Genomic DNA, 24,780 nt, shown 5'->3' with positions numbered 1-24,780 from the left:
GGACCATTAAAACCTGAATGATTACTGTTACACACCTAACCGAACTGCACGACATTTAGAGAGGGAGAATGATATTAGTGCCTTTTTCATGGCTTGATATATGCCACCTACTGAGGTATGAACTGTTATCTGGGAATGAATTACTACTGAATAAAATGTCGATAATCACAGTCACATATCCTCGTAGATAAATCACATAATCCAATGAGAACCAGTTCGTTCGCTCATTGCTAGACAAAGGGCGGGAGTTTAATCTCGCGATACGTTCCTACTTCTCGGCAGCAGGACCATTCAATAGACTGCCACAACTCAACCTAACTTTACTTCAGATGACGCTGAAGACCCGCCCTTCTATTCTTCATCCCAATTGCTTATTGGACGATATATTGTCCATCTAAAAGCCGACTCACGAGCTACTGCTAGGATTGGCTGGGCTGTTATAGTTCATCAACCTAGCCTTATTGTTCAGAAAAGCGCGAACGGGTCCGCCTACTTATTGTTTCTTCGCATTGGCTATTGGCCGCTGAGCTGTCCATCTATTCCTCACTTTCAAAGCGCTACTGGGATTGGGTAAGGCTAGTCTAAGCACGTAGGTGGACGCTGGGTCGCAGAACAGGAGTGGATCCGGAGCCCAGGAAGGAAAATGGCGTACACCCAGGGAACAAAGAAGAAAGTGTGCTATTACTATGATGGTAAGGGGGGCGCTCAGTGTATATACTCCATGCAGATAACTTTGATTTTGTAGGAGAGTGATGGGTGATGAGAAAATCGTGCAGGAGGCTGAAGTGGGGAGCAGCGAGGTCGGTTTAGGGGGCCCGTGTGCCGGGAGAGACCGGCGCTTTTGTAGATTGCCTAGTTTTAGTTATTTTACGCTCCAAGCTGTGGTCCTGGGTGTAGTTAGTAATGTGATGCCGCCATTATGTACTAAGAGGCGTGAGAGCCAGTCATCTCCATTCACCGTGTGTGTGGCTGTGGCCTGCGGAGCTCCCCCTCTTGTATAGCTGCCATCAGCGGTTATTAGAATAGTTCCTTAGGAAGAGCGGGTGTGTTCTTTGTAGTGGCTGGTCCAGGTAACTGCAGCCCCCTCCCATATACAATAGAAGCTAAGCTAAAGTACCTGTGCTCTGCCACATTGCACACATTTCTACTTGTGACTGTTCACTAATATTTCAGTGCTGAAGGCACCCAAAATCATTTGGCTGCGTAGTCAGTATATGGGTTGTTCGCGAACGAGCCGGCCCAAAGAGCCGCCTCTTGTTCTTGAACGTCAGTGAGCCAATGGCTCACTAAACCCCGCCCCTTTAACCAGATAAAATCTGGTAAAAAGTGGGGTGACTTACTGGCCTGTGGCCACCTATTATATATTTAATAGGGGGCCGTTCAGGAGCCAGAAGATCAGGCTCTGCTATTCATGCTCTAAGGAATTAAGCCAGGAGTGAATAAACCTGCTTCTGTGACGCTGCTCAACTTTAGAGGGCTGCACCAGTAACCAGCACCCTAGCTGCAACCCCAGTACAGCACAAAATACCATCCCAGAAACTAAATGCCACAATACAGCAGTAAATACCACCTACTGCGTTCAGAGCACACAATAATAGTGCAGACCCAAGAGCAGATGATATTAGAGAACCCCAGATAAGACTCACCCACCCCTACGCACAAAGCGACTAATACCAGAGACTCTCCCGCCCCCGCGCACAAAGCGACTAATACCAGAGACTCTCCCGCCCCCGCGCACAAAGCGACTAATACCAGAGACTCTCCCGCCCCCGCGCACAAAGCGACTAATACCAGAGACTCTCCCGCCCCCGCGCACAAAGCGACTAATACCAGAGACTCTCCCGCCCCCGCGCACAAAGCGACTAATACCAGAGACTCTCCCGCCCCCGCGCACAAAGCGACTAATACCAGAGACTCTCCCGCCCCCGCGCACAAAGCGACTAATACCAGAGACTCTCCCGCCCCCGCGCACAAAGCGACTAATACCAGAGACTCTCCCGCCCCCGCGCACAAAGCGACTAATACCAGAGACTCTCCCGCCCCCGCGCACAAAGCGACTAATACCAGAGACTCTCCCGCCCCCGCGCACAAAGCGACTAATACCAGAGACTCTCCCGCCCCCGCGCACAAAGCGACTAATACCAGAGACTCTCCCGCCCCCGCGCACAAAGCGACTAATACCAGAGACTCTCCCGCCCCCGCGCACAAAGCGACTAATACCAGAGACTCTCCCGCCCCCGCGCACAAAGCGACTAATACCAGAGACTCTCCCGCGCACAAAGCGACTAATACCAGAGACTCTCCCGCCCCCGCGCACAAAGCGACTAATACCAGAGACTCTCCCGCCCCCGCGCACAAAGCGACTAATACCAGAGACTCTCCCGCCCCCGCGCACAAAGCGACTAATACCAGAGACTCTCCCGCCCCCGCGCACAAAGCGACTAATACCAGAGACTCTCCCGCCCCCGCGCACAAAGCGACTAATACCAGAGACTCTCCCGCCCCCGCGCACAAAGCGACTAATACCAGAGACTCTCCCGCCCCCGCGCACAAAGCGACTAATACCAGAGACTCTCCCGCCCCCGCGCACAAAGCGACTAATACCAGAGACTCTCCCGCCCCCGCGCACAAAGCGACTAAAACTTTGTCCTTGCCCCAACGGATACAACCAACTGCAGAAGAGGATCTGAAGATGTAAGAACTTCTCAGCTGCACTACCGGGGCTCGTGAAGCAAGGAATGCTTGTTGCACTGTGACTTTTTCCAGGGTGCAGACTACGACTTATGGCTTGACAGGCCACATGTTCTTAATAGCTATGGGTTGTGCATCCTCTTCTGGGCTTTTAGTTGACCTTTGTTGACACTTTATGTACATGCTCAGTAGTGAAGCTTCTCTGCTATAGATTATAGGTATAAGGCACTGGGAAGGAATGCCCACATTTATCTTGGCAGTGCTTGAGGAACCAGGAAAACGGGACTATGGAGTCGGTGGCCATTTTGGTCCAAAGTTTCGCTTATCAACTTCACAGCCCGGGTAGCGGTCTTGAATTTTGGAGCAGAATTGAGTCACGGTAGCTTATACCAAAGTGTATATAAAAAAATTTAAAAAAAACAATTTAGTGCTCCATGGGATAGGGCCTAACTTGCTGATCAGTGGTGTCTCAGTGCTGAGACCCCCACAGAGCGTAAAAACGAGGGGTCCGATGGGGTCCCACGTACCTCTGTCTGACCCCTCGTCACTCCGTCAGACTAATGGAGCAGACGACTGCGCATAACCGTTCTGCTCCATTAATCTCTATGGAGCTGAGGGAAATTGCCATGCTCAGCAATCTCCAGCAGCTCCATAGAGATTAATGGAGCAGAACGGTCATGCGCGGCCATCTGCTCCATTAGTCTGACAGACCTACGAGTATTCGAAGGGCGTCTAGTTTTTGCGATCTGTGAGGGGTCTCAGCACTGATACCCCCACTGATCAGCAAGTTGGGCCCTATCCCGTGGATAGGGATTAACTTTAGTTCGGGTGAAAACCCCTTTAACGCAGAGGCCTTTTTGCATCATCAAACTTTTTTTTTTTATTGCAATTCATAGTGACAGTGTTTCATTTTCCATGCACTCAGTAGCAGGGAAACGATTCCAAATGCTTTGAAGTTGGTGAAAAAATGCATTTGTGCCATTTTCTTGTGGGCTTGGATTTTACGGCTTTCACTGTGCACTCCAAATGTCATCTCCTTTATTCTTTTGGTCGATGTGATCACGGGATACCAAATTTATATGGGTATTTATGTTTCTGAAGACTTACAAAAATTAAACCTCCTGTACAAAAAAATCTTTTTCTTCATTCTAATAACTTTTTTTTCTTTTATACTTCATTGAAAAGAGCTGTGTGTGCAGCATTGGTGTGATTTTCCCACATCATCTAATAAAATGAGCAAATTGTGCTCAGTTTGTAAGCCCTCTCCATACGGCCACAGCCAATGTGTGACGTACTAATACGTCACATGTCAGTATGGTGTTAATCTACAAAATATAACAGCTGCACGTTAATGCTGCACGTATATTGCCAATCAGCTGAACACCTTTCAGATAATTACTCAACCAAAATAAAGATGGCAAATGTCTATAAATAAACGGAAACTACGCTTCTTTACATGTCACTAAACCAAAAGGCAAAACAATGAAGCTATCACCAAAGTGTTAAAAATGTTACATCTTTGTACAAACAAAATGATGATAAAAATGGATACACGGAAACAGTACAGCACTAAAAGGCGCTCCAAGTGTAAGATGTCAGCATTAATTAGTATCACTATCAGTAACTGTACCAAAGACATATAAATACAAGCATAAGGTATCAAGGAACTATTTACAAAAACATACAAAGTTACCACAGCAAGCATGCAATATAAGCGTATTGAATCAATTACCTGTGGGGGACCCTGTGGAAGAAGGCTGGAGTAGCTGAAACGTGCGTTGGGGCAGGCACTGCACAGGTATTTGATTCAATATGCTAATATGGCATGCTTGGAGTGGTAACTTTGTATATTTTTGTAAACAGTTTCTAAATACAGGCGGTCCCCTACTTAAGAACACTTGACTTACGGACGACCCCTAGTTACAAACGGACCTCTGGATGTTGGTAATTTACTGTACTTTAGCCTTGGGCTACAATAAATAGCTGTAACAGTTATCACAGATGTCTGTAATGAAGCTTTATTGTTAATCCTGGTTCTTATGACAACCCAACATTTTTAAAATCCAATTGGCACAGGGACCGAAAAAAAAATTTTGGCTGGGATTACAATGATAAAATATACAGCTTCGACTTGCATACAAATTCAACTCAAGAACAAACCTACAGACCCTATCTTGTATGTAACCCGGGGACGGCCTTTACTTTGTGTTTGTCTTTGGTACAGTAACAGATAGTGACACTTAATGCTGACATCTTATACTTGAAGTGCCTTTTAGTGCTATACTGTTTATAGCATGATTTTGTTTTTATAAATAAAGACACATTTTTATTGCACACTTTGCTGATGGCTTCATTTGCCTTTTGGTTTAGACCTTCCAGATCATGTTTCTTTCATTACCCAGTATCGTAGAATCATCCAGAAAATCTACTTTGAAGTGAGATGTAAACTGGTTGTATAAAGTCAAGCAGGTGGTGATTTGAACACTGAAGTCAAATTCTCTCTTGCTCAGAAAGTCCCTTCACTGTAATTGATGGTCCTGCATCCAGATACATCACTAACCAGATCTCGTGATGTAGGATGAATGATGTCAATCACAGAGGGGGGGCATTCAGAGCTCCCCACCTTTACTCCTGTGTTAAACGCTCCGCCTCCCTGATCTTATACAACCACTTTACATCTCCCTTCAAAGTTGTTTTTCTAGATGATTTCAGCACACTGGACCATGAAAGAAACAAAAACTAGGTGTTACACTGTTTGACAATATACTGGTAATGGTTTATTAGGCCAATTGCTGATGACCAGTTCCCTTTAAATGCACATCCAAGCAGAGTTTAAACACAATGTTGATGTAAAGTTGTGTGTATGTATATAGATTTTTATTTTTCACAATATTCAACAACAACAAGAATTTCCACACTAAAGTTATTAAGAAAAAAAATTGTTATATGCAAATTACACCAAGGTTATGCTACCTACCAACACCACCCTTGGGAGAATGATTTGACAATCCTTTGTAGAAGGAAAAAAAAAACTGCCCTAGCAGATACAATCTAACCTGAGCTAATTTGCAAGGTTTTTTGCATCAAAATGACAGATTGATATAGTTTCCCAGCAATCTGGAAAACTTGTAAAGTGCCTTACACAATGCTGTTGGGAGGTGGGTAGATGCTATAACCACGCTCCTTTAATAACGGCTTCACCTATGGAAGGCTCCTCGTGCCCAGAGCATGTTTATATTCTCATCAATGTAGTAATCTCCTTCACTTGTATCTTGCCTATTCCGTGTTACTATTAATAACCATTCTTGTGGTGTTTTTATAGGTGATGTTGGCAACTACTATTATGGGCAGGGACATCCCATGAAGCCTCACAGAATTCGCATGACTCACAATCTACTTTTGAACTATGGACTCTACCGCAAGATGGAAATCTATGTAAGATATTTGTATATATGGGGAAGAGATATTCGCTTGCTTACCACCAGAGATCAATTCCATCACATTGAACAATGTTTTCTAGATAAGTTGTCTGCTTTTTGATACTGCAGGATTATAATTTAACATATAGCATGTTCTATTAATTGGTCATATGTATATAGTCTAATATCAGAATACCCTCTCCATACCATTTTATAACATTAAAGGGGCAGGAATAACTGAGCCATTGGCTCAGTACTGGGGCCAGCTCCCATTCTTCACATAAATGAGCCACCTTGTTGGTAAATGAAACGTCTTTATTTTGCCGCCCACTCTATCGCCAGCCGTACCTCCCCACTTGCCCTGAAGATGGTGTCAAGGGTAAAATAATCCCAATGCCCGGCAGCTCACAAGACACTGAGATTATTTTGAGGCTTGTTTCCCCCCGATAAGTCTTGCCCTGTGTGTGTATGGGCATAACTTAAAAAGTTTTACATTTTCTGTACATTGGTAACCTTCATGCTTATCTTTCATTTTATCAGAGACCTCACAAAGCTAATGCAGAAGAGATGACAAAATATCACAGTGATGACTACATCAAATTTCTGCGCTCTATCAGGCCAGACAACATGTCAGAATACAGCAAGCAGATGCAGAGGTGTAAGTGCACATCTTAAGACCTTTCAGTGAAGATCGAATGTTTGGAATTATGTTTAACTTTATTCTCTCCTCTTCATTTTACAGTTAATGTTGGGGAAGACTGTCCAGTCTTTGATGGACTTTTTGAGTTCTGCCAATTGTCAACAGGAGGCTCTGTAGGTAAGGAATTGGTCTATACAATAATACTGCTCTTAAAAGAACATAATCTTGTGGCCTACTTGCTGTAAAGTTGTATAGTTACAGAGCTACTTTTACAATTGCCTCCTTACCTCTCCATTTGGTTTTGAGTGATATTAGTGTTCAGCTCCATCGCCTTAAAGAGGACCTGTCACCCCCAAAAAGGCTCCCTACCAAACATGCCCCCCATAATCCTCTCCCCAGCCCCTTTCTATATATGCTAAATTTATTTAAATTTATGTTGGGAAAGTTGTTCCTAAAAGATCTGACCTCTTGCCAAATAAGACAGCGGTTACGGCCATATCGGGGAGAGCCGGCAGCGATTGGCTCACGGTGCTGTTCATTGTCTTGGGAGGATTACTACTATTGCTCTTCATTGCTATATGCTGGTGCCAGTGCTGTCCCCAGTGTTGCTGCTGATACGTTCGCTGTCAGTGTTGTCCAGAAGAAGCCATTGCACGGCATCGATATATGAAGCAGAGAGCCGGCAGCAATTGTGCAATATATGCAATGCTGCCAGCTTCTCTTAAAGGGAACCTGTCAGACCCAGACCCATTTTTAGCACTCCCCCAGTCCACACAGAGCATAGTACATATGCTACCAAAGTGTTTTTGTATTAAAAAAAAAAAAATGTTATATTGTACCTTTCATTAGCATCTGCTGTGTGACTAGGTAGTTGCCCAATAGGAGGGACTGGAAAGGAGCAGTCTCTTCTCTCCTCCCCCCCCCCCTTGGGAAACATGTGACCTTTTCAAATAAATGAATAGGATTGGCTGTAGGAGAGCAGGGAGCTTCGCTAAGCCAAGTGATGGGTGTTTTCATATATTTGAAAAGGTCACATGGAGTAGCTGTTCCCCAAGGGTGGGGGGAACTGCTCCTTTCCAGACCCTCCCATTTGGCAACTGCCTAGTCACACAGCAGATGCTAATGAAAGGTACAGTATAACATTTTTTTTTTTTTTTTCTCTGTAAAACCTATTTTTAATACAAAAACACTTTGGCAGTGTATGAGTGCTAAAAATGGGTCTCCTTGTGACAGGTTCCCTTTAACCCCTTCGCGCTCCGCGGCGGATATATCCGCCACGGAGCGCAGTGACTTAGCGCTCAGTGGCGGATATATCCGCCACGGCTCCTATGCCGGCTCGGCTCTGGATCAGAGCCGAACCGGCATCGGGAAACACGGGGTGCCGGCTGTAACTAATAGCCGGCACCCCAGTGTAACACCCGCGATCGGAGTTGTCTCCGATCGCGGGTGCTTAACCCGTTAGATGCCGCGGTCAGCGCGACCGCGGCATCTAACAAGTATCTGGGGGGTCTTTCCCCCACGATCGGCCCCCCCGAACCGTTTTCGGGGGGCGCCGATCGTTGCTATAGTAACTCTGGGGTCCGATCTGGACCCCAGAGTTACTAGCAAGAATTGCCAGTAAGATGGCGTCTGTGACGTCATCTTACTGGCAAAGTGCCAGCCTATGCAAGTGCATAGGCTGACACTGATAATACTCTGCAATACATGAGTATTGCAGAATATTATCATGAAGAAGCAATCAGAAGATTGCTTCTTCATGTCCCATGGTATAAAAGTGAAAAAGTAAAAAAATAAAGTCATAAATCACTAAAAATGCCCCAAACCCCCAAAACATATAAAGAGACATATAACTCAAAAAAAAAGTCTAAATCATAACACAAACCCCACATATATAGTATCACCGCGTCCGTAACAACCCGTAGAATAAAAGTAAATCATTATTGAACCCCCACGATAAACGCCGTAAAAAAAAACTGTTATAAACCCTCCAAAAATTATGATTTTTACCTTTTCAATCCCACAAAAAATGATATAAAATGCGACCAAAAAACCATATGTACTCAGACATGATACTGGTGCAAAGTACAACATGTCCCGCAAAAAACAAGCCATCAACCAGCTCCGTAGCCAAAAACGTAACAAAGTTATGCCACTTGGAAGATGGCAATACAAAAATTATAGATTTTTCCCCACATTAGGGTTTTGTTTGACAAATTTAGTAAAACGTAAGAAAATATATTCATGTCTGGTATCCCCGTAATCGTATCAACCCATAGAATAAAGATAACATGACTATTAGTCTATACGGTGAACACCAAAAAAAAAAAAGTCAAAAATCCAGTACAGAATTGATGCTTTTCTACTCCTGCCCTCAAAAAAAGTTCCTAAATTTTCAACAATAGGTGATACCAACCCCAAAATGGTAACAATGGAAAAAGCATCTCATCCCGCAAAAAAAATGCCGTCACATGGCCCCAATAACGAAAAAGCGAAAATTTTATAGCCTTCAAAAGGGGCCAATGAGGAAACTAAATTCCTGGCAGCTGCAGGGCGCTCCTTCCCTTCTGCGCCTCGCTGTGCCCCCATAAAACAAGTAACGGCCACATGTGGGGGGTCTTTGTACTCAGGAGAAATTGCAGAACAAATTGTATGGTGGGTTTTCTCTTTTTATATTTTGGAAATGTGTAAATTTTGGTGCTAAATGAACGTATAAGGGAACAATATGACCATTCTAAATTTCACCTCCATTTTGATTCAATTACTATGAAGATCTCAAGGGGTTAACAATCTTCGTAAAAGCTGTTTCTGATAGCTTGAGGGGTGCAGATTTGAAAATGGGTTGGTTATATAGGGGGTTTTGATGCTAAATATGTAAAATTTCATTCAAAACTGTATTTATCCCCAAAATAGTCAATTCTGAAAATCCGGAAAAGCGATATTCTATTTGCAAGCCGCGTGACGTCAAAATAAATTATCCAGATATTTCAGAAATTATGAAAATGTAAAGTAGACAAATGGGAAATGTTATTCAGCAACTTATTTAGCTGGTAAATCGATCTGCCTGAAAACGTGATGATTTAGAATTTCGAAAATGGCAAATTTTTCAAAAAATTCATCACATTTTCTTTTTTTTGTAAATAAACGCAAAACTTATCTGCCAAAATTTACCACTAAAATGAAGTACAACATGTGGAGAAAAAACAATCTCAGAATCGTTTTGATAAGTAACAGTGTTCAAAAGTTATAACCATATAAAGCGAAGCAAGTCAGAATCCAAAAAATCGGGCTGAGCCTTAAGCTGTAAAATGGCTGCGTCCTTAAGGGGTTAAAGGTTAAGGCTGGGGAGGGGATTATGCGGGGTATGTTTGACGGGGGGGGGGGGGGTCTATTTGGGGGTAACAGGCCCTCTTTAAAATATAGAGCTACAAAACCAGACTCAACCTGTGTTGTGCCAATTCTGAAATCAGCCTTGTTTTCTAATATACTTTCTGTATTAATTCCACACGGTTTTTAAGATTTTGTATTAAAAAAAAGCCTCTGTGCCAAGAGCACACGGCTGCTACAGCCTTCCTATATAAGGCTACTTGCATACCAGCCCCCTTTCCATAGCGATGCAGGGCACCCGGGCATATGTATGGGAAAAGATCTAGCATCCTCTATCTTTTCCCTGTGCATGGTACCACTGATGGGTGCCATAACACACATACACACACGAAAGGGGCCTAAGACTGTATATGACGGTACCTCATAAGCTCACCTTGATGCCCAAAGTGACAGCTATTTGGAATGAGCATACTTGTCCTTCATAGTCTACAGGTTATGTTGCATTGTTTCAACATATTCCCTAATGCTCATTGTCTAAATTCCAAATTGAATTAAAACCAAGTTGTTATTTTTTCCCCCTCTGCAGCAAGTTCTGTGAAATTAAACAAACAGCAAACGGACATTGCTGTGAACTGGGCGGGGGGGCTACATCACGCAAAGAAGTCTGAGGCCTCAGGATTTTGTTATGTCAATGACATTGTTCTTGCCATTCTGGAACTTTTGAAGTAAGTATACAATGTATTTGATGTGTTACGATCTTTGTTATAGACTGTTTAGTTTATTCAGTGCTGACATTTAATATTGAATTTTACCTAATTTAGATATCATCAGCGGGTACTGTACATCGATATTGATATTCACCATGGTGATGGTGTAGAGGAAGCCTTTTATACCACTGACAGAGTCATGACTGTTTCTTTTCATAAGTATGGAGAGTATTTTCCAGGCACTGGGGACCTAAGGGTGAGTATGAGAGACTGCAATCTACTCAAAATTAAGAAAGTTTGACCTCCTCACTGCCAGAGCTTTAGAACTGTATATAGAGTTGTTGATTACAATAATAAGTTGACTTGGAACCGTAAAAAGTACATTTTCTTTCTACACACAATATAAATTTGTTTTCATAAGTTATGAGATACATGAGGCACACTGTTTTATATTTTCTACTCACCCCCATGTTGTAAAAGGCCATCTGTGAGTCAAGGCACAAGTTCTCTGGGTAACGAGAACAAAAGTATCTAAACACTGTATACTGTAGAAGGAAAGATGATTGTAACAGATTTGGAACTTTTCTTCGTACCGGCACTTTGATTCTTGTTCTTTGGGAAGCGCCTACATTTATACATTAAAGTATTTTCACAATAATTCTGCTAAACACCAGGAAGACCAAACGCAAGAATAAAAAAAAAATTAAGATATACTAGCCCTACTTTGGCTCCCATTGCCAGGATCCCTTCTGCCATCAATACAGATACTCCCTGCTTGGCTGGTGTTGGTTAAAGTTCACATAAAAGCCACTAAGTGACATGACCTGTGAACAATAACTCTTCCTATCCAGTAGGGAATGTTTCTATTCATGTGGCAAAAGGGACTCTGGCATCTACAAAATTTAGGTCAGTGCACTAGATTTCCCTTTACAAATCGCCCTAGACCCCATGAAGCTTTCCAGAATTTTTAGAAAATCCCTTTAAGTTTTTGGGATCTCTTGAGATTTTTATTGTTTTTCAGCTTATTCAAATTTTTATATTTGCCTGAACCAATTTAGAAGAAAGGAAAATTTATATTTTTTTTTATTGCACTAGGATATTGGAGCTGGGAAGGGTAAATACTATGCAGTGAATTACCCACTCCGAGATGGTATTGATGATGAATCCTATGAAGCCATTTTCAAACCAGTAAGTTTTTGTTTTTTAAATGTAGCAGGAAATGCTAATATATTTAGCGAAGAACCATTCTGCATTAGCAATGTATCTGTTTTTATCAGGTAATGTCTAAGGTTATGGAGATGTACCAGCCCAGCGCAGTGGTTCTTCAGTGTGGTGCTGACTCTCTTTCTGGAGACAGACTTGGCTGCTTTAATCTAACTATTAAAGGTAAGAACTGGACATTAAAATGTTATCTCTTATTTGGATTATATGTTTTTTTTTTTTTTTTTTTTTAACATCCTATTTGAACCATAAATTATTACATTATGAGAACAGCCCCTTTAATTTAAAATGGGGACATTTATGTACTTGGTTTCTCTTGGTTAATAACTGGCTTTTAATTAAAAGCCAAGTCGGCTTTATTCTGCAATGTTTCTGTAAAATTCCTAGTGTGATTTGTGGGTTCTGCAGAAGTTAACAAGTTTTGAATTGACTTGCTTAGTTTTTAATGTGGTCTTACCATTTGTTTATGCTTTAAGACCTTTTATCAGTTGCCGCTAACCAAATCCTTGTTTTCAGGACATGCTAAATGTGTTGAGTTTATGAAGACCTTTAACCTACCGTTGTTGATGCTGGGAGGTGGTGGCTACACAATCCGGAATGTTGCCCGTTGCTGGACATATGAAACTGCTGTTGCACTAGACACAGAAATCCCTAATGGTTTGTGTAATTTCTTATTGAACTGAGTGTGGTGTTACAGACGTGTTGTCTATTAGTACGTCACAATTCGGCTGCAGGTGTATTGAGCCCTCTCCATCTAAGGTGGAAAAACCCTCCAGTAACGCCCACGATTGATTGCATGGGTGCTGGCGTAGTCGCTCAGTGTATCTATATCAATATATCTGTATCTATAACGCTGCGATTTTTGCAACATATAAAAAAAAATTATATCAAGTGAATCAAAAATGTCAGCTCATCCTACAAAATATTACATGTCACACAGCTTGGTACACTGGAGTATGAGAAGGGGCTTTTTTTTTTTTTTTTTACAGAAGGTTTGATTTATTTAAATTTTTAAAGATACAATTTTAGTATCCCGGTGGTCATACCGACCCAAATAATAGAAAAGGTGTAATTTGGGGAACACAAAATCCAGGCCCACAATAGAATTGTGAAAATGCATTTTTTACATATTTTATTTTTTTTCACTGCATTTTATTCCTACTTCCCAGTACATGGAATATTAAAAAACGTAGCTACGAAGTGAAATTTGTTACACAGAAAACAAGCCCTAAGACAGCTCTCTACATTAAGGGGTTAAAGCCTTTTCCAATAGGTGTGTTTATAATGTTATATTATAATGTATTTGTAACTTGGGTTTTGGTTTTTGTTATACTCTTCAGAGCTTCCTTACAATGATTATTTTGAATACTTTGGTCCCGACTTCAAGCTTCACATCAGTCCTTCCAATATGACAAACCAAAACACAAATGAATACCTGGAAAAGATCAAGTGAGTGACATTTAAATTATAAACCACTTCATTTTTTTTCTAGTATTTAAAGTAAATAATGGATTTCCTGGATTTTTGTTTTTATTTTAGGCAACGACTGTTTGAGAACTTGCGTATGCTGCCACATGCACCTGGAGTCCAAATGCAGCCTATACCTGAGGACTCTGTGCAGGATGATAGTGGTGACGAAGATGATGATGATCCAGACAAACGTATATCTAGTAAGTAATAAAACAATATTTTACAGAGAATTCAAACATGTATATACTCTGACACTGTTTTTCAACTGTTATTTTTCTTGCAGTTCGATCTTCAGACAAGAGGATTGCTTGTGATGAAGAGTTCTCCGATTCAGAAGATGAAGGGGAAGGTGGACGCAGGAATGTTGCAAATTACAAAAAGGCAAAACGTGCCAAAACTGAAGATGAAAAGGATGAAGATAAAAAGGGTGAGGCACTTTGAAGTGACTGGATGTTGCCATTCCTCATAGATAGATATATATATATATATATATATCTATATCTACACAGTCTGCAGAGATTAGAATGTGTAATAACAATTGTCAGTCTCTTCATGTGCCATTTCTGTTATTCAAAGAAGCATAATACAAAAAGCTTAAGAATTTTTTAAACAAACAGGGTAACTTGAATGTAGCAGGATAGTGATCAATTCCTCTTTAATGCATTACTTTTCTACATAAAACCCAATTCACATGATTTAATTCCCATCAGTTTGTATCACTTTTCATTACACAAACCGTATCAATTATTTGCTCAAAGTGGACAACCCCTTTAACTGATGTCCACAAGTGTGTCTGGTGATTTTAGTATAATGTATAGATGTGCTTTGTTTACCAGATGCAATTATTTATTTTTTTTTATTTTTTTTGACAAATGCTCAACTTGGTGGCACTTCTGACAAGACTGATCGTATTCCAATAACCTAACCATGTGTTAACTTTTGTACCAAAGTATCTACAAGGTAGCTCTCACACACGACTGTATTTGGGGACCATGGGACCATATTGCAGTGTATGTACCGTGTCTGACTAATTTCCTGTGGGTGGGATTAGCTCACCTTTCAATGTCCAACCAGCCAAAATAGGATACATTGGGCTATAATATTATATAGCGCTATCATTGTCCAGTTATTTTACAAATGGTGTTACATTTACAAACAAAATAGAGCTATGTCTGTTATGACCTTAATAATGGCTAATGTATTTGCAGATGTCAAGGAGGAAGACAAGCTGAAAGATGAAAAGTCAGATGCTAAACGGTAGGCATAAAGTTTGATGTAAATGTCAGTTGATTGTATGGTCACATGCTTTTTCACATGCTACACAAACGCCTCCCGTGTTATTCCTGACTTCTGCTTTTCAATATATCCACAGGGTAAAAGAGGAGACCAAAACAGCCTGATCCTGACTGGTAAAAGAAACCTCTGAAGACCAAGAGATCCTTGCGGTCTTAACTTTTATATATGCCTTGTACAGTGACTCTTGCAAAATAGACCCATGTGGACTAAATTATTGCTGTCCCTCTGCTTGTGGAAGGAGGGAATTAAACCAGATGGAGCCTTCCTTATTGATTTGTCCATGTCTCTGCAGGCATTAAATCCTGTGCCCCTTCTTATTGGAGAAGACTTGGTTTGCCCTTACTCTCTCTTCCTGAGGAACCCTTTACTTTTCTACCCCGTGTTTTAAAGTATTACTTTTAGTACACCAGTGCTGTATTCTGTGTCTGTCTGCAGCCTGGTGTCCTCCACCACAATATTTTCTCTGATTTTGAAGATGCACTGAGCTTCTACAGCTCTTGAGCAGAATCTATAGTGAGGGATGACCCAGTCTTCCAGTTGGGGTTTATCATATGGGAAAGGGACATATAGGTCTCGGGTTCCATCACTCTTCAGGGATACCCTGCTGAGGTAATGCTGCTGCTTCTCTCATATTTTTTGTTTTTGTTTTAGAAGCATAACAGATTAAAAAAGATGAAGCCTAGTAAGCATTTACCTGTTACCTCAAATAGGTCGCCATTTGGGTTTCTATGTGTATTCTTACATTGGACTTGAGCATTGTAAGATATAGTTCAGGGGGTTTATATGTCCTTTATTGTGACTGGGTTTTGTTTTAATATTTTTTATTTTTATGGTTAAGTTGTGGAGAAACTTTGTAATAAAACATGATAACACAGAATAATGTGCTCAGACATCCCTCTTTCCAAAGGTGCATTCAGACAAATGTATTATATAGATTTTCAGATTAATTTATTTTTTTAAATGTCCACCTTTCATTGAATTAGCAATGTTTTTTACAGGTTACATAGTTGCTGCTTACAATTTGCTATGGTCCCATCACTGGTATGATAATTGGACGTTTCTCCCAGGAAAGTCACATGTAAATATATGCTGAATAATGGTCATGAGTTAATTTATGGAAAAGCAAAGAATTTCAAATGATCCTTGAAATGGAATTTCTATGCATGTATGTTGTGTTTTAAAGGGTTCAACCCAGTTTTCTGAAACGCAGTTTGAGATTGGTAAAAGAGCTTCTGATAAATTTGTTTCCTAGCTGAGCTCCTTCCATTGTGGAGGCAGGTTAAATTGTACATTTTTAAGTCCAGTTAAAGGCCACAATAAAAATGATCCATAATCTGTTTGCAACCTGTTTGATATCGGTGTGTGAGGTCTGCCTACATGCTGATGACTATAGAAAAGGATTGCCCAAGCCGCAAACAGAACAGGACCTTCTTCAAAGCTTGTGGTTCAGGTAGTCTGCTCAAACAGTCATTGAAACCACAGCTGTGCAAGTCCAATGACGTACAAGCGGTCCCCTACTTAAGAACACTCGACTTACATACGACCCCTAGTTACAAACGGACCTCTGGATATTGGTAATTTATTGTACTCTAGTCTTAGGCTACAATGATCAGCTGTAACAGATATCACAGGTGTCTGTAATGAAGCTTTAGTGTTTAATATTGATTCTTATGACAATCCAACATTTTTAAAATCCAAGTGTTGCAGTGACCAAAAAAAGTTCTGTCTGGGATTACAATGATAAAATATACAGTTCTGACTTACATACAAATCAACTTAAGAACAAACCTACAGACCCTATCTTGTATGTAACCCGGGGACTGCCTGTACATGGGGCAGTAGGCTAGCACACTTCCCAAACCTGCCGTATACTGTATCTGGGAGCCATGAGCTAGCCGAACAAATGGCAGCCAATTCTTAGCCCCCATCTACTCTTGATGGTCACAATGTAGTAAGGTTATGCCACTGCATTGTGAATAAAACAAACGTCTAGCACTCTGTTGTAGTTAAAAGGTAAACTTGACTTTATTCATCTTTCGTTTTAAAATTCCATCGTAACGGGCTCGCATATCTAACTTGGCTTAACATGCAGTTGGAAAAACGGGTAAGATCTGTTTCAGGTGCATTGCTTGTTAGTATCATGGAAAATAATGAGCTGTGGTTTATAACAAGCTGTGTGTCCATTTCTTTTTGCTGAGGGTGCGTTCACACGTTGCAGTAAAAACTGCATCGCAATCAGCTTTGAGGTGGTTTTAGGTGCAGTTTTGTCAATTGAACAGGTGAAAGACATTTGTGGAGCAGATTTCCCCTTGAAAATCTAATTCACTCGATCAGTTCATGTCTTTCACCTGTTCAATTGACAAAAATTCACCTAAAACCACCTCAAAGCTGATTGTGATGCAGTTTTAGGGTGCGGTCACACGTCGCGTTTAACGCATGCGTTTAAAAACGCATTGGAATAGCTGAAGAGTGATTTGCCTAATTAAACACCTCTTAACACTTGTGTTTACAAAACGCATGCGTTAACCGCGATGTTAACATATGCGTTAACAATGCGTTAACAACCGCATGCGTTAACCGCGATGTTAACGCATGCGTTAACAATGCGTTAACGGTTGCGTTTTGTAAACACAGGTGTTAGCAGCTGTTTAATTAGGCAAATCACTCTCCAGCTATTGCAATGCGTTTTTAAACGCATGCGTTAAACGCGACGTGTGACCGCACCCTTAACTGCAACGTGTGACCGTACCCTGAAAGTAGACATAGAAGCTTCCTATAGAATGACAGAAAGCAGAGATGTAGAATCAAGGAATTGATACAGAAAGAATATTGGAAAATTGTTTAACTTTTCATAACACAAACAATAACAACATTATAAGGCGGCTTTAGACCGTGCACCGCTAATCTCATTCAGCCTGAACTCATTTGGAGTAAAACGTGTCTTGTTTAAATGACTGCAGGTGATGCCAGGCACAGAGTACCTGCATCTGACCTGTCCATCCACATTATCCTCGTTTTCGGCCAAGTGTTTTCCAGGACACAGATATTACAAAAATTAGCTCCACTGGTAAGAAAATAGGGTGACTATATCAAAAGATGCAAAAACCGTTGGGCTATGTTGCAAGCCGGTTTACCTACAGCTAACCCATTCACTTTATATGGGCTTGTGCACATAGCTGTGGATTCCACTGATTTGCTTGGGCTGCCAAATATAAAGTAGGTCCTATTTCTGCCAGTATTGCAGCCTGTTCAGTCTTTTGTCATTTACATGTGAGCATTACTCCTCTTCCAGTGAAGCACCTTTGTTTGTATCCCTTATAATGGCACATACTGTGTGCAGGTGGCCTAAATTGTCAACTTTTGACTGCATAATGAATAGACTGAAGATTATGGGTATCATGTTGCCTGGTGTACAGGGATTACTGACAATAATTGCATCTGAATGGAGAACTAATAAACACTAGCAATAGTATTTAAATCAAGCAATACATATTCCAGAATATCTGGTCCATTGATGACATTGTACTTTCAAGTAAGCTAAAAATCTCATTGTGAATGTCACTACTAGAACTTGTCTTGGTGTACTCTTATAGAGTCTACCAAAACATCTTGCAGGTTGTAAGGCTGGTGCCACACGCAGCGCTTTGTCTGCGTTTGAAAACGCAGACAAAGCCTCGCCTACCGGGGCGGGCCGTGGCCCGATTGCATCGGCGTTTCTATGGAAATGAGCCGCCGGTGTTTTGCGTTAATTTAATGCAAAACACCAGCGGCTTGTTCCCGATCGCAGGCGTTTCCATAGAAACCCCGATGCGACCGGGCCTCGCGCCCGCCCCGGTAGACGAGGCTTGGTTTGCATTTTCAAACGCAGACAAAGCAGTGCGTGTGGCACCAGGGTGAGAAGGTAAGGGCTACTCTGATTCAGATCGAAGATGATATGGCATCAGCCAGAAGGAGCTGCTTTAACCCCCTTACCGACATGTGACATAATAGTACGTCACACGCCGGGTCCTAGGGCTTGCGTGCCAAGCCCTCTCCATAGCCGGTAAGTCTTTGCATATTGCAGCAAAGGCTTACCGGGAACATCCGCGATCGGTGCCGGCACCGATTGCTGGTGTTTTCCTGCTTATCGCTGCCGGCGGCTTCAAAAAGATAGCGGCGCATGGGAGCTGTCATCTTTCCGAGGATCGTCACTCCCCGTGACGTTATCGGGGAACGGCGATCCATTGCCATGGTAGCTTCAGGTCAACCCATTCATTACAATGTGCTATCTGTAGTATGGCAGTATATGATAGGATTGTACAGACACCCTAAGGTTAAAATACCCTAGGGAGTCTGGAAAAATAGTAAAAATTAAAATACAAAAAAAGTTTTAAAAAAAAAATCATAATAAAAAGCCTAAAAATTCAAATCACCCCCCTTTCCCTAGAACTAATATAAATAAATAGTAAAAATCATAAACGCATTAGGTATCGCTGCGTCTGAAAATGCCCAATCTATCAAAATATAACGATTTTTCACTGCGTTTAACCCCATAACGGAAAATCGCGCCCAAAGTCATTTTAAAAAAATTTTTAAATTCTATAAAAAGTGATCAAATGGTTGTACAGTCCTAAAAATGATAACATTGTAAACATCATCAAAATCCACAAAAAAGACACCACCCACAGCTCCATACACCAAAGTATAAAAAAGTTATTAGCGCCAGAAGATGGCAAAATCCTCCCAAAAAATTTTGTACAGGTTTTAAATTTTTTTTAAATGTATGAAAACCTAAAACCTATATAAATTTGTTATCCCTGTAATCGTACAGACCCAAAGAATAAAGTAGACATGTCACTTGGGGCGTACAGTGAAATCGTAAAATCCAAGCCCACAAGAATACGGCACAAATGTGTTATTTTACCAATTTCACTGCATGTGGAATTTTTTTTCCTGCTTCCCAGTACACGGCATGGAATATTAAATACCACCATTTTGAAGTGTAATTTGTTACGCAGAAAATAAGCCGTCACACAGCTCTGTACATGGAAAAATAAAAAAAGTTAGATTTTTGAACATGGGGAGTGAAAAATGAAAATGCAAAAATGAAAAAGTGCTGCAGCGGGAAGGGGTTAATGCATTGCTAACACTATAATGTCTGCATTGTTCTTTTTTCAAAAGGATTCCTATGTGATAACAGTGAAAGAGTATATGACCCAATGAAAAGTACAGAACTATCAATATATATTGTCTGGTAAATTTCACAACACATTTGGAGCCATCAGTTGTGGTTCCTGTGTGGTGAAAGCCTGAATACAACCTGTTACATTTTACAGCAGTGGTGATATTCACACGTGTACAGATCCTTAGCACTTAGTCATGAAGGGTTAAACAGATTGGTGTCATGAAGCTAAAGTTCATTATCTTTGTGTATTAGTCATGCATTTATAACTGATCCCCACCCCTCAATTTCAATAGATGTTCAATAATTTCTATGATTTTTTTCTCTTACATCTTTTTAGAGCAGATAGCTGAAAGACAAAACTGATTGAAAGTCAAGTATTTTTTGGATCTGTAAAAAAAACTTGTCTGGGTGGATTCATTAACAGCTGTTTAAATTACAATTTTAAATTGCAAAACCGATGCCACAATTCAGATGGAAACAACCTAAAGAATCCATAAAATGTTGGCATGCTTAAATAGTTGTAGAAAGTATTTTAGATTTGTTCCAGGGCTCATGATTGCTCCTATCATTGTACATTCTCATGACTCAAAGTATTAGGCCCCAGTTTTGTGGATTAGTATTTGTGTGTAAAGCTTCCCTATCCTTACAATAAGTATTACTTTATTGCAAACCGATAAGGCCATGTAGAGGCTGTGTTGTGCACAGTAAATGGAATTCAGGTGAATGGGAATAGAATTACAATACCTCAAGCCACTACAGTCCACCAAAATATAGCTCATGTATAAGTCTACAAATTAAATGATCTTACCTAGTTATAAATCCTGGAGCCAATGCTACAGCATTGGCCCTTTATGTGAATCCCCCCCATTAGGGCAAGGACTATTGTGGCACCGTACCTGCCATTCCCAAGAGTTAAAGGGGTATTCTCGTCTGGGCACTCACATTCAGTTTCATTAATCTGCCATATGTAAACATTTCTTCAATTGGATGTTATTAAAAAAAATGTTCCTGTGTGAAGATAATTTCTCATAAATGTAACCATGTTGTCCCTTAGAAACGAGATAGCTTCCCCGGATACGGCCACGTCTGATAGATTGAGTGCACAAAGAAACAAAAGGTTATTGTATATAAAATGTCTGGGAGTTACTAAATGTCGCACAGCCGTCCTGTGGTAATGATCGCTGAATCCTGGTGGTCCGGCAGGACTCTATAGCGCAAGTCTGGCCACCGCTGCCAGAGTATGACGTGGTCGTATCCGAGGAAAGTATCTCGTTTCTAAGGGACAGAATAACTACATTTATGAGAAATTATCTTCACACAGGAACATTTTTTTTAATAACATCCAATTGAAGAAATGTTTACATATGGCACATGAATTTTATTAAATGTAAATGCCCAGATGGGAATACCCCTTTAAGTTTCACTGAATGAACTGGCCCCACTTTAGCTTAGTACTAGACTAACAGAATAGTGAGGGGCACAAAAGGTGAGGGTATTACTTTGACAATGGGGTCAGTTTAGTGTGGAAAAGCCACCAGACAGGTTTCCAGATTAATATGAGAGATGTAGATTACCTGATGGGGCCAGTGGATGCATTATGATGAAACCTGTATAGTTTAGACTGAAAAGTTACCATCACTGCAGAAGTTGCCACACATTATAGGGGTTTTCCCATAAAACACAGGATAGAGCTCAACTGGCTGATTGTTGAGGGTCTCCATGGTAAGACCTCCAAAAAAAATAAAAATCACAAGAACAAGGAGTGCAATGTACCCCCATCAGAGACAGATGAGTGAAGCAGCCAGTTGTGCATGGCTGGGCTGCCCCACTCATCTCTATGGAGCTGATGGATAGCCTAATGCCATACTAGGCAGTCTCAGCCATGTGTGACCGGCTGCTCCACTCATATCGGGGAACGGTGGGGTAGTACATAGGACCCCGTTGTGATCTGTGGGGGTCTACCACCAATCAGCAAGTTAGGCCCCAGCAGCAATGAATTAATGTAATGCCAGACACTAGAAACCTCATCTGGACATTTGAGGTAGAGTTTTGGTCTTCCTGTCAATCGAGTCCTTATGCAACCAACTCTCCAAATCAAAAAACTGTTTAAAATTGTTATATCACCACTACATAAACATCCATGAGGGTAAGACATTTGTAAATAAGATGACCAACACTGATGTAAAGGGGATTAAAATTTATTTTTTAAAATATCACAATGAAAAAAAAAAAACAACTTAAGGAATTTAGAAAAATCACCACAGAACTAGACCATAAAAAAGTATTTACAGAAATGCACACACACATTCTCTCAAGTGACAGTCACAGCATTCTCACAGCTCACATCCTGAGGAAGAGCCAGCAACACACTCAGATGCCTCTGAACAGGGACACCTCATGAAGAGGAGGGGGATCAGCTCCTGTGCCCCCCTATCCTGCTACATATTCAACAATGGATGCCCCAACGACTGATTGTCAGTGGAATAGACCATGGCAGAGGGCGGTCAGTCTGTTACAGTTCACCTCAGCAGGACACGAGTTTCAGCTTAACACCTAATGAGGGCAGTGAAGATCATGGAGGGGAAAACGTTCGGCACACTCTGGTCTGTTCACACAAGACCCGGGGCTGTGGTGAATGAGGTGTAAAAAAGGGCTCAGCGTATTACAGTCTATGGAGGAGCCATCTGTGCTCCTCGTTACTCCTCCTTCTGGGGCTCGGCGGGCGTCTCCGTACTGGGCACGGACTCGTCGCTCTGGGGTGTCTGCTCTGGGGCTGTGACAGGCTCCTCGGGCTGGACTGCGGCTTCCTCAGCCGGAGCTTCCGCTTCAGGGTTGGGGTTCTCTGCGGGGCTGCTGGCCTCGGTGTTCTCAGGAGTGGACTCTGCAGGCTTAGCCGCCTCCTCCTCTTGTTTGGGGGCAGTATCCTCATCGCCAGCAGGGGGCGCCTCTGCGGCGGCTGCGTCTTTCTTGGTCTTTCTGAATGGCAGCTTGAAGTTCTTCTTGAAGGAGAATCGCTTTTTCTTCGCCTGTTTTCCTGGGGGCTCCTCTGGCTTGGTCTCGCCATTAGCTGGCGGGGCTTGCTCGATGGTCTCTCCAGATCCCGCCTCCTCGGTGACCGGCTCTGCGGAGCCATTGGCAGCGGCTGGCTCTCCGTTAGTCTTTGGGGCAGGATCACCGTTTGCTTTTACGTGACCATTTTCCTGCGATAAATGAAAACATGAATTAATGCTTTTGATATAAACTATTTACACGACATAGCGATTTTACACGCGCTAAAACCCAATCAGCTGCAACAAAGCCACACCCCTTAGAAAGATACCCGAGGTTTAGCGGGCGCCTAATAACGGAGCCTCCATCAATGAGATCCAGCCAATCCCTCTGATTAGCCCCGGCTCAGAACCAATATCTCGGTTCAGTCACCAAACCAGATTACATTCAACTGGTGGACTTCACAACCATTTAACCCCCATAGCGAACAATAGGATGTATGGAGCTCGGCATCTCCTTACCTGTTCCGCGGTCTTGCTGACTGCGGTTTCTGCGCTCTGGCTCTTGGACTCGGTGCTGCCCATGTCTGTAGTGTAAGATTCCGTGCTATTACAGCGTCCACTATAGATAAAGCACAGCTACATGCACTCTCTTATCCGCCTCTTGATTTGAGCCCTCAGCCCTCCCTTGTCTTTTATATAGCTGCTCTGAGGCGCCTTCCAGCCAATGGCGAGACTGCAATCAGCAAGTGAAGCGCGGTCAGAGCCAATGAGAAAGCAGAAGGGGGGGGCGAGGGCGAGGTCCGTATGTATGGCGCTGGCTAGGGGTAATGTGATTTGGGGTAAATGGACCTTTTTCTGGGAAAAAGTGTTTCTCAGAAATTTACTGCGACGACGGAAAATTGATATGAAGGAGTAAGGATTTATAGTGAGAGGGAGGTGTGGATGGAAGAGAGCGGGTGGGCTTCATATGTCTCAAGGAGAACGGGACTGCTAATATATTCAGGAGGAGGGGGTTCAATGGCGGCACATATAGAGATAGTGAAGCTGCTGTCATGGTGAATGGAAGACTAGATGCTTCATGATCCTCTATGAGAAAGGGAAAGTTCCCAGGCACGTTCTTGTGAAGGAGAAGTGTTAGTACATGTACAAGACATGAAAGTGATGACACATGGACAGATCTGGCTGTAGATAACGGAACGCAAACCATTCTCAAGAAGTTGGGAGGGAGGGGTGACCGAATTCACATTCCAGGGGTTAGTATCTGAGAGATGAGATGCATTCCTAAATTGTGGATACTTCCTGTCTCCTCTGCCTGTGGGATAGATGTTCTCTGTCCGGCCAGCGCCTTCCTAATCAGCTTTCAGCACAGAGATCATAGTAGTGGTATACAGGACCACTGTCAGCCTGTATACATCAAGAGAAAATATACTCACACAGTGTTACTACTAGCTTGTGTTCACTATGCTTGTGAACTGCCCATTGCCCACAAGTCCAATGCAATCCATCATCGTATTGAACTCGCGCAAAACTCTGATACATAACTATTCAATAGATCTTTACACACATACGTTTTTTTCTCAAAAATAGAGCATGTTCTGCTTTGATGTGAATCAGAGGAAAAAACGGTATTGAAGTCAATGGGTCCGTGAAAAAATACTGACAGCACTAGGATGATCCTAGTGTGGTCAGTTTTCCTGCGCCAGTTTCCAGGAAGTAGCTGAATGAACCTAACAAAGCTGAAAGATGATTTTACACCTAAAAAAAAACACATTGTTGCATTGCACATGGACTGAACTCTGAAAAACTCTGAACACAATCTCTCCAAATTCGCATGATTTTCACTGAGCAGGCCGTGCAA

At 41.9% G+C, this 24,780-nt stretch overlaps 2 protein-coding genes across 2 annotated transcripts; one reads left to right on the top strand and one right to left on the bottom strand.

The window, feature by feature from the left end:
* The first annotated feature begins 450 nt into the window (after positions 1 to 450).
* On the top strand, positions 451 to 15,648 carry HDAC1 (histone deacetylase 1). Its single transcript, XM_072136584.1, has 14 exons — positions 451 to 692; positions 6,014 to 6,126; positions 6,651 to 6,768; positions 6,853 to 6,927; positions 10,661 to 10,799; positions 10,896 to 11,037; positions 11,877 to 11,969; positions 12,059 to 12,167; positions 12,519 to 12,659; positions 13,343 to 13,451; positions 13,542 to 13,672; positions 13,756 to 13,899; positions 14,681 to 14,729; positions 14,845 to 15,648. The coding sequence occupies exons 1-14, from the start codon at positions 644 to 646 to the stop codon at positions 14,870 to 14,872; spliced, it is 1,440 nt and encodes a 479-aa protein (XP_071992685.1). The 5' UTR covers positions 451 to 643; the 3' UTR covers positions 14,873 to 15,648.
* A 6,466-nt stretch (positions 15,649 to 22,114) lies between these two features.
* MARCKSL1 (MARCKS like 1) lies at positions 22,115 to 23,609 on the bottom strand. Its single transcript, XM_072136583.1, has 2 exons — positions 23,442 to 23,609; positions 22,115 to 23,132 (listed from the first exon to the last, which is right to left on the bottom strand). Exons 1-2 carry the CDS (start codon positions 23,502 to 23,504, stop codon positions 22,629 to 22,631), a joined length of 567 nt encoding a protein of 188 aa, XP_071992684.1. The 5' UTR covers positions 23,505 to 23,609; the 3' UTR covers positions 22,115 to 22,628.
* Between the last annotated feature and the right edge of the window lie 1,171 nt (positions 23,610 to 24,780).

The sequence above is a fragment of the Engystomops pustulosus genome, chromosome 2 (assembly GCF_040894005.1).
Source record: "Engystomops pustulosus chromosome 2, aEngPut4.maternal, whole genome shotgun sequence".
NCBI lineage: Eukaryota > Metazoa > Chordata > Amphibia > Anura > Leptodactylidae > Engystomops > Engystomops pustulosus.
The sequence above is the reverse complement of the archived record's forward strand: the minus strand, read 5'-3'. Positions and strand labels throughout refer to the sequence as shown.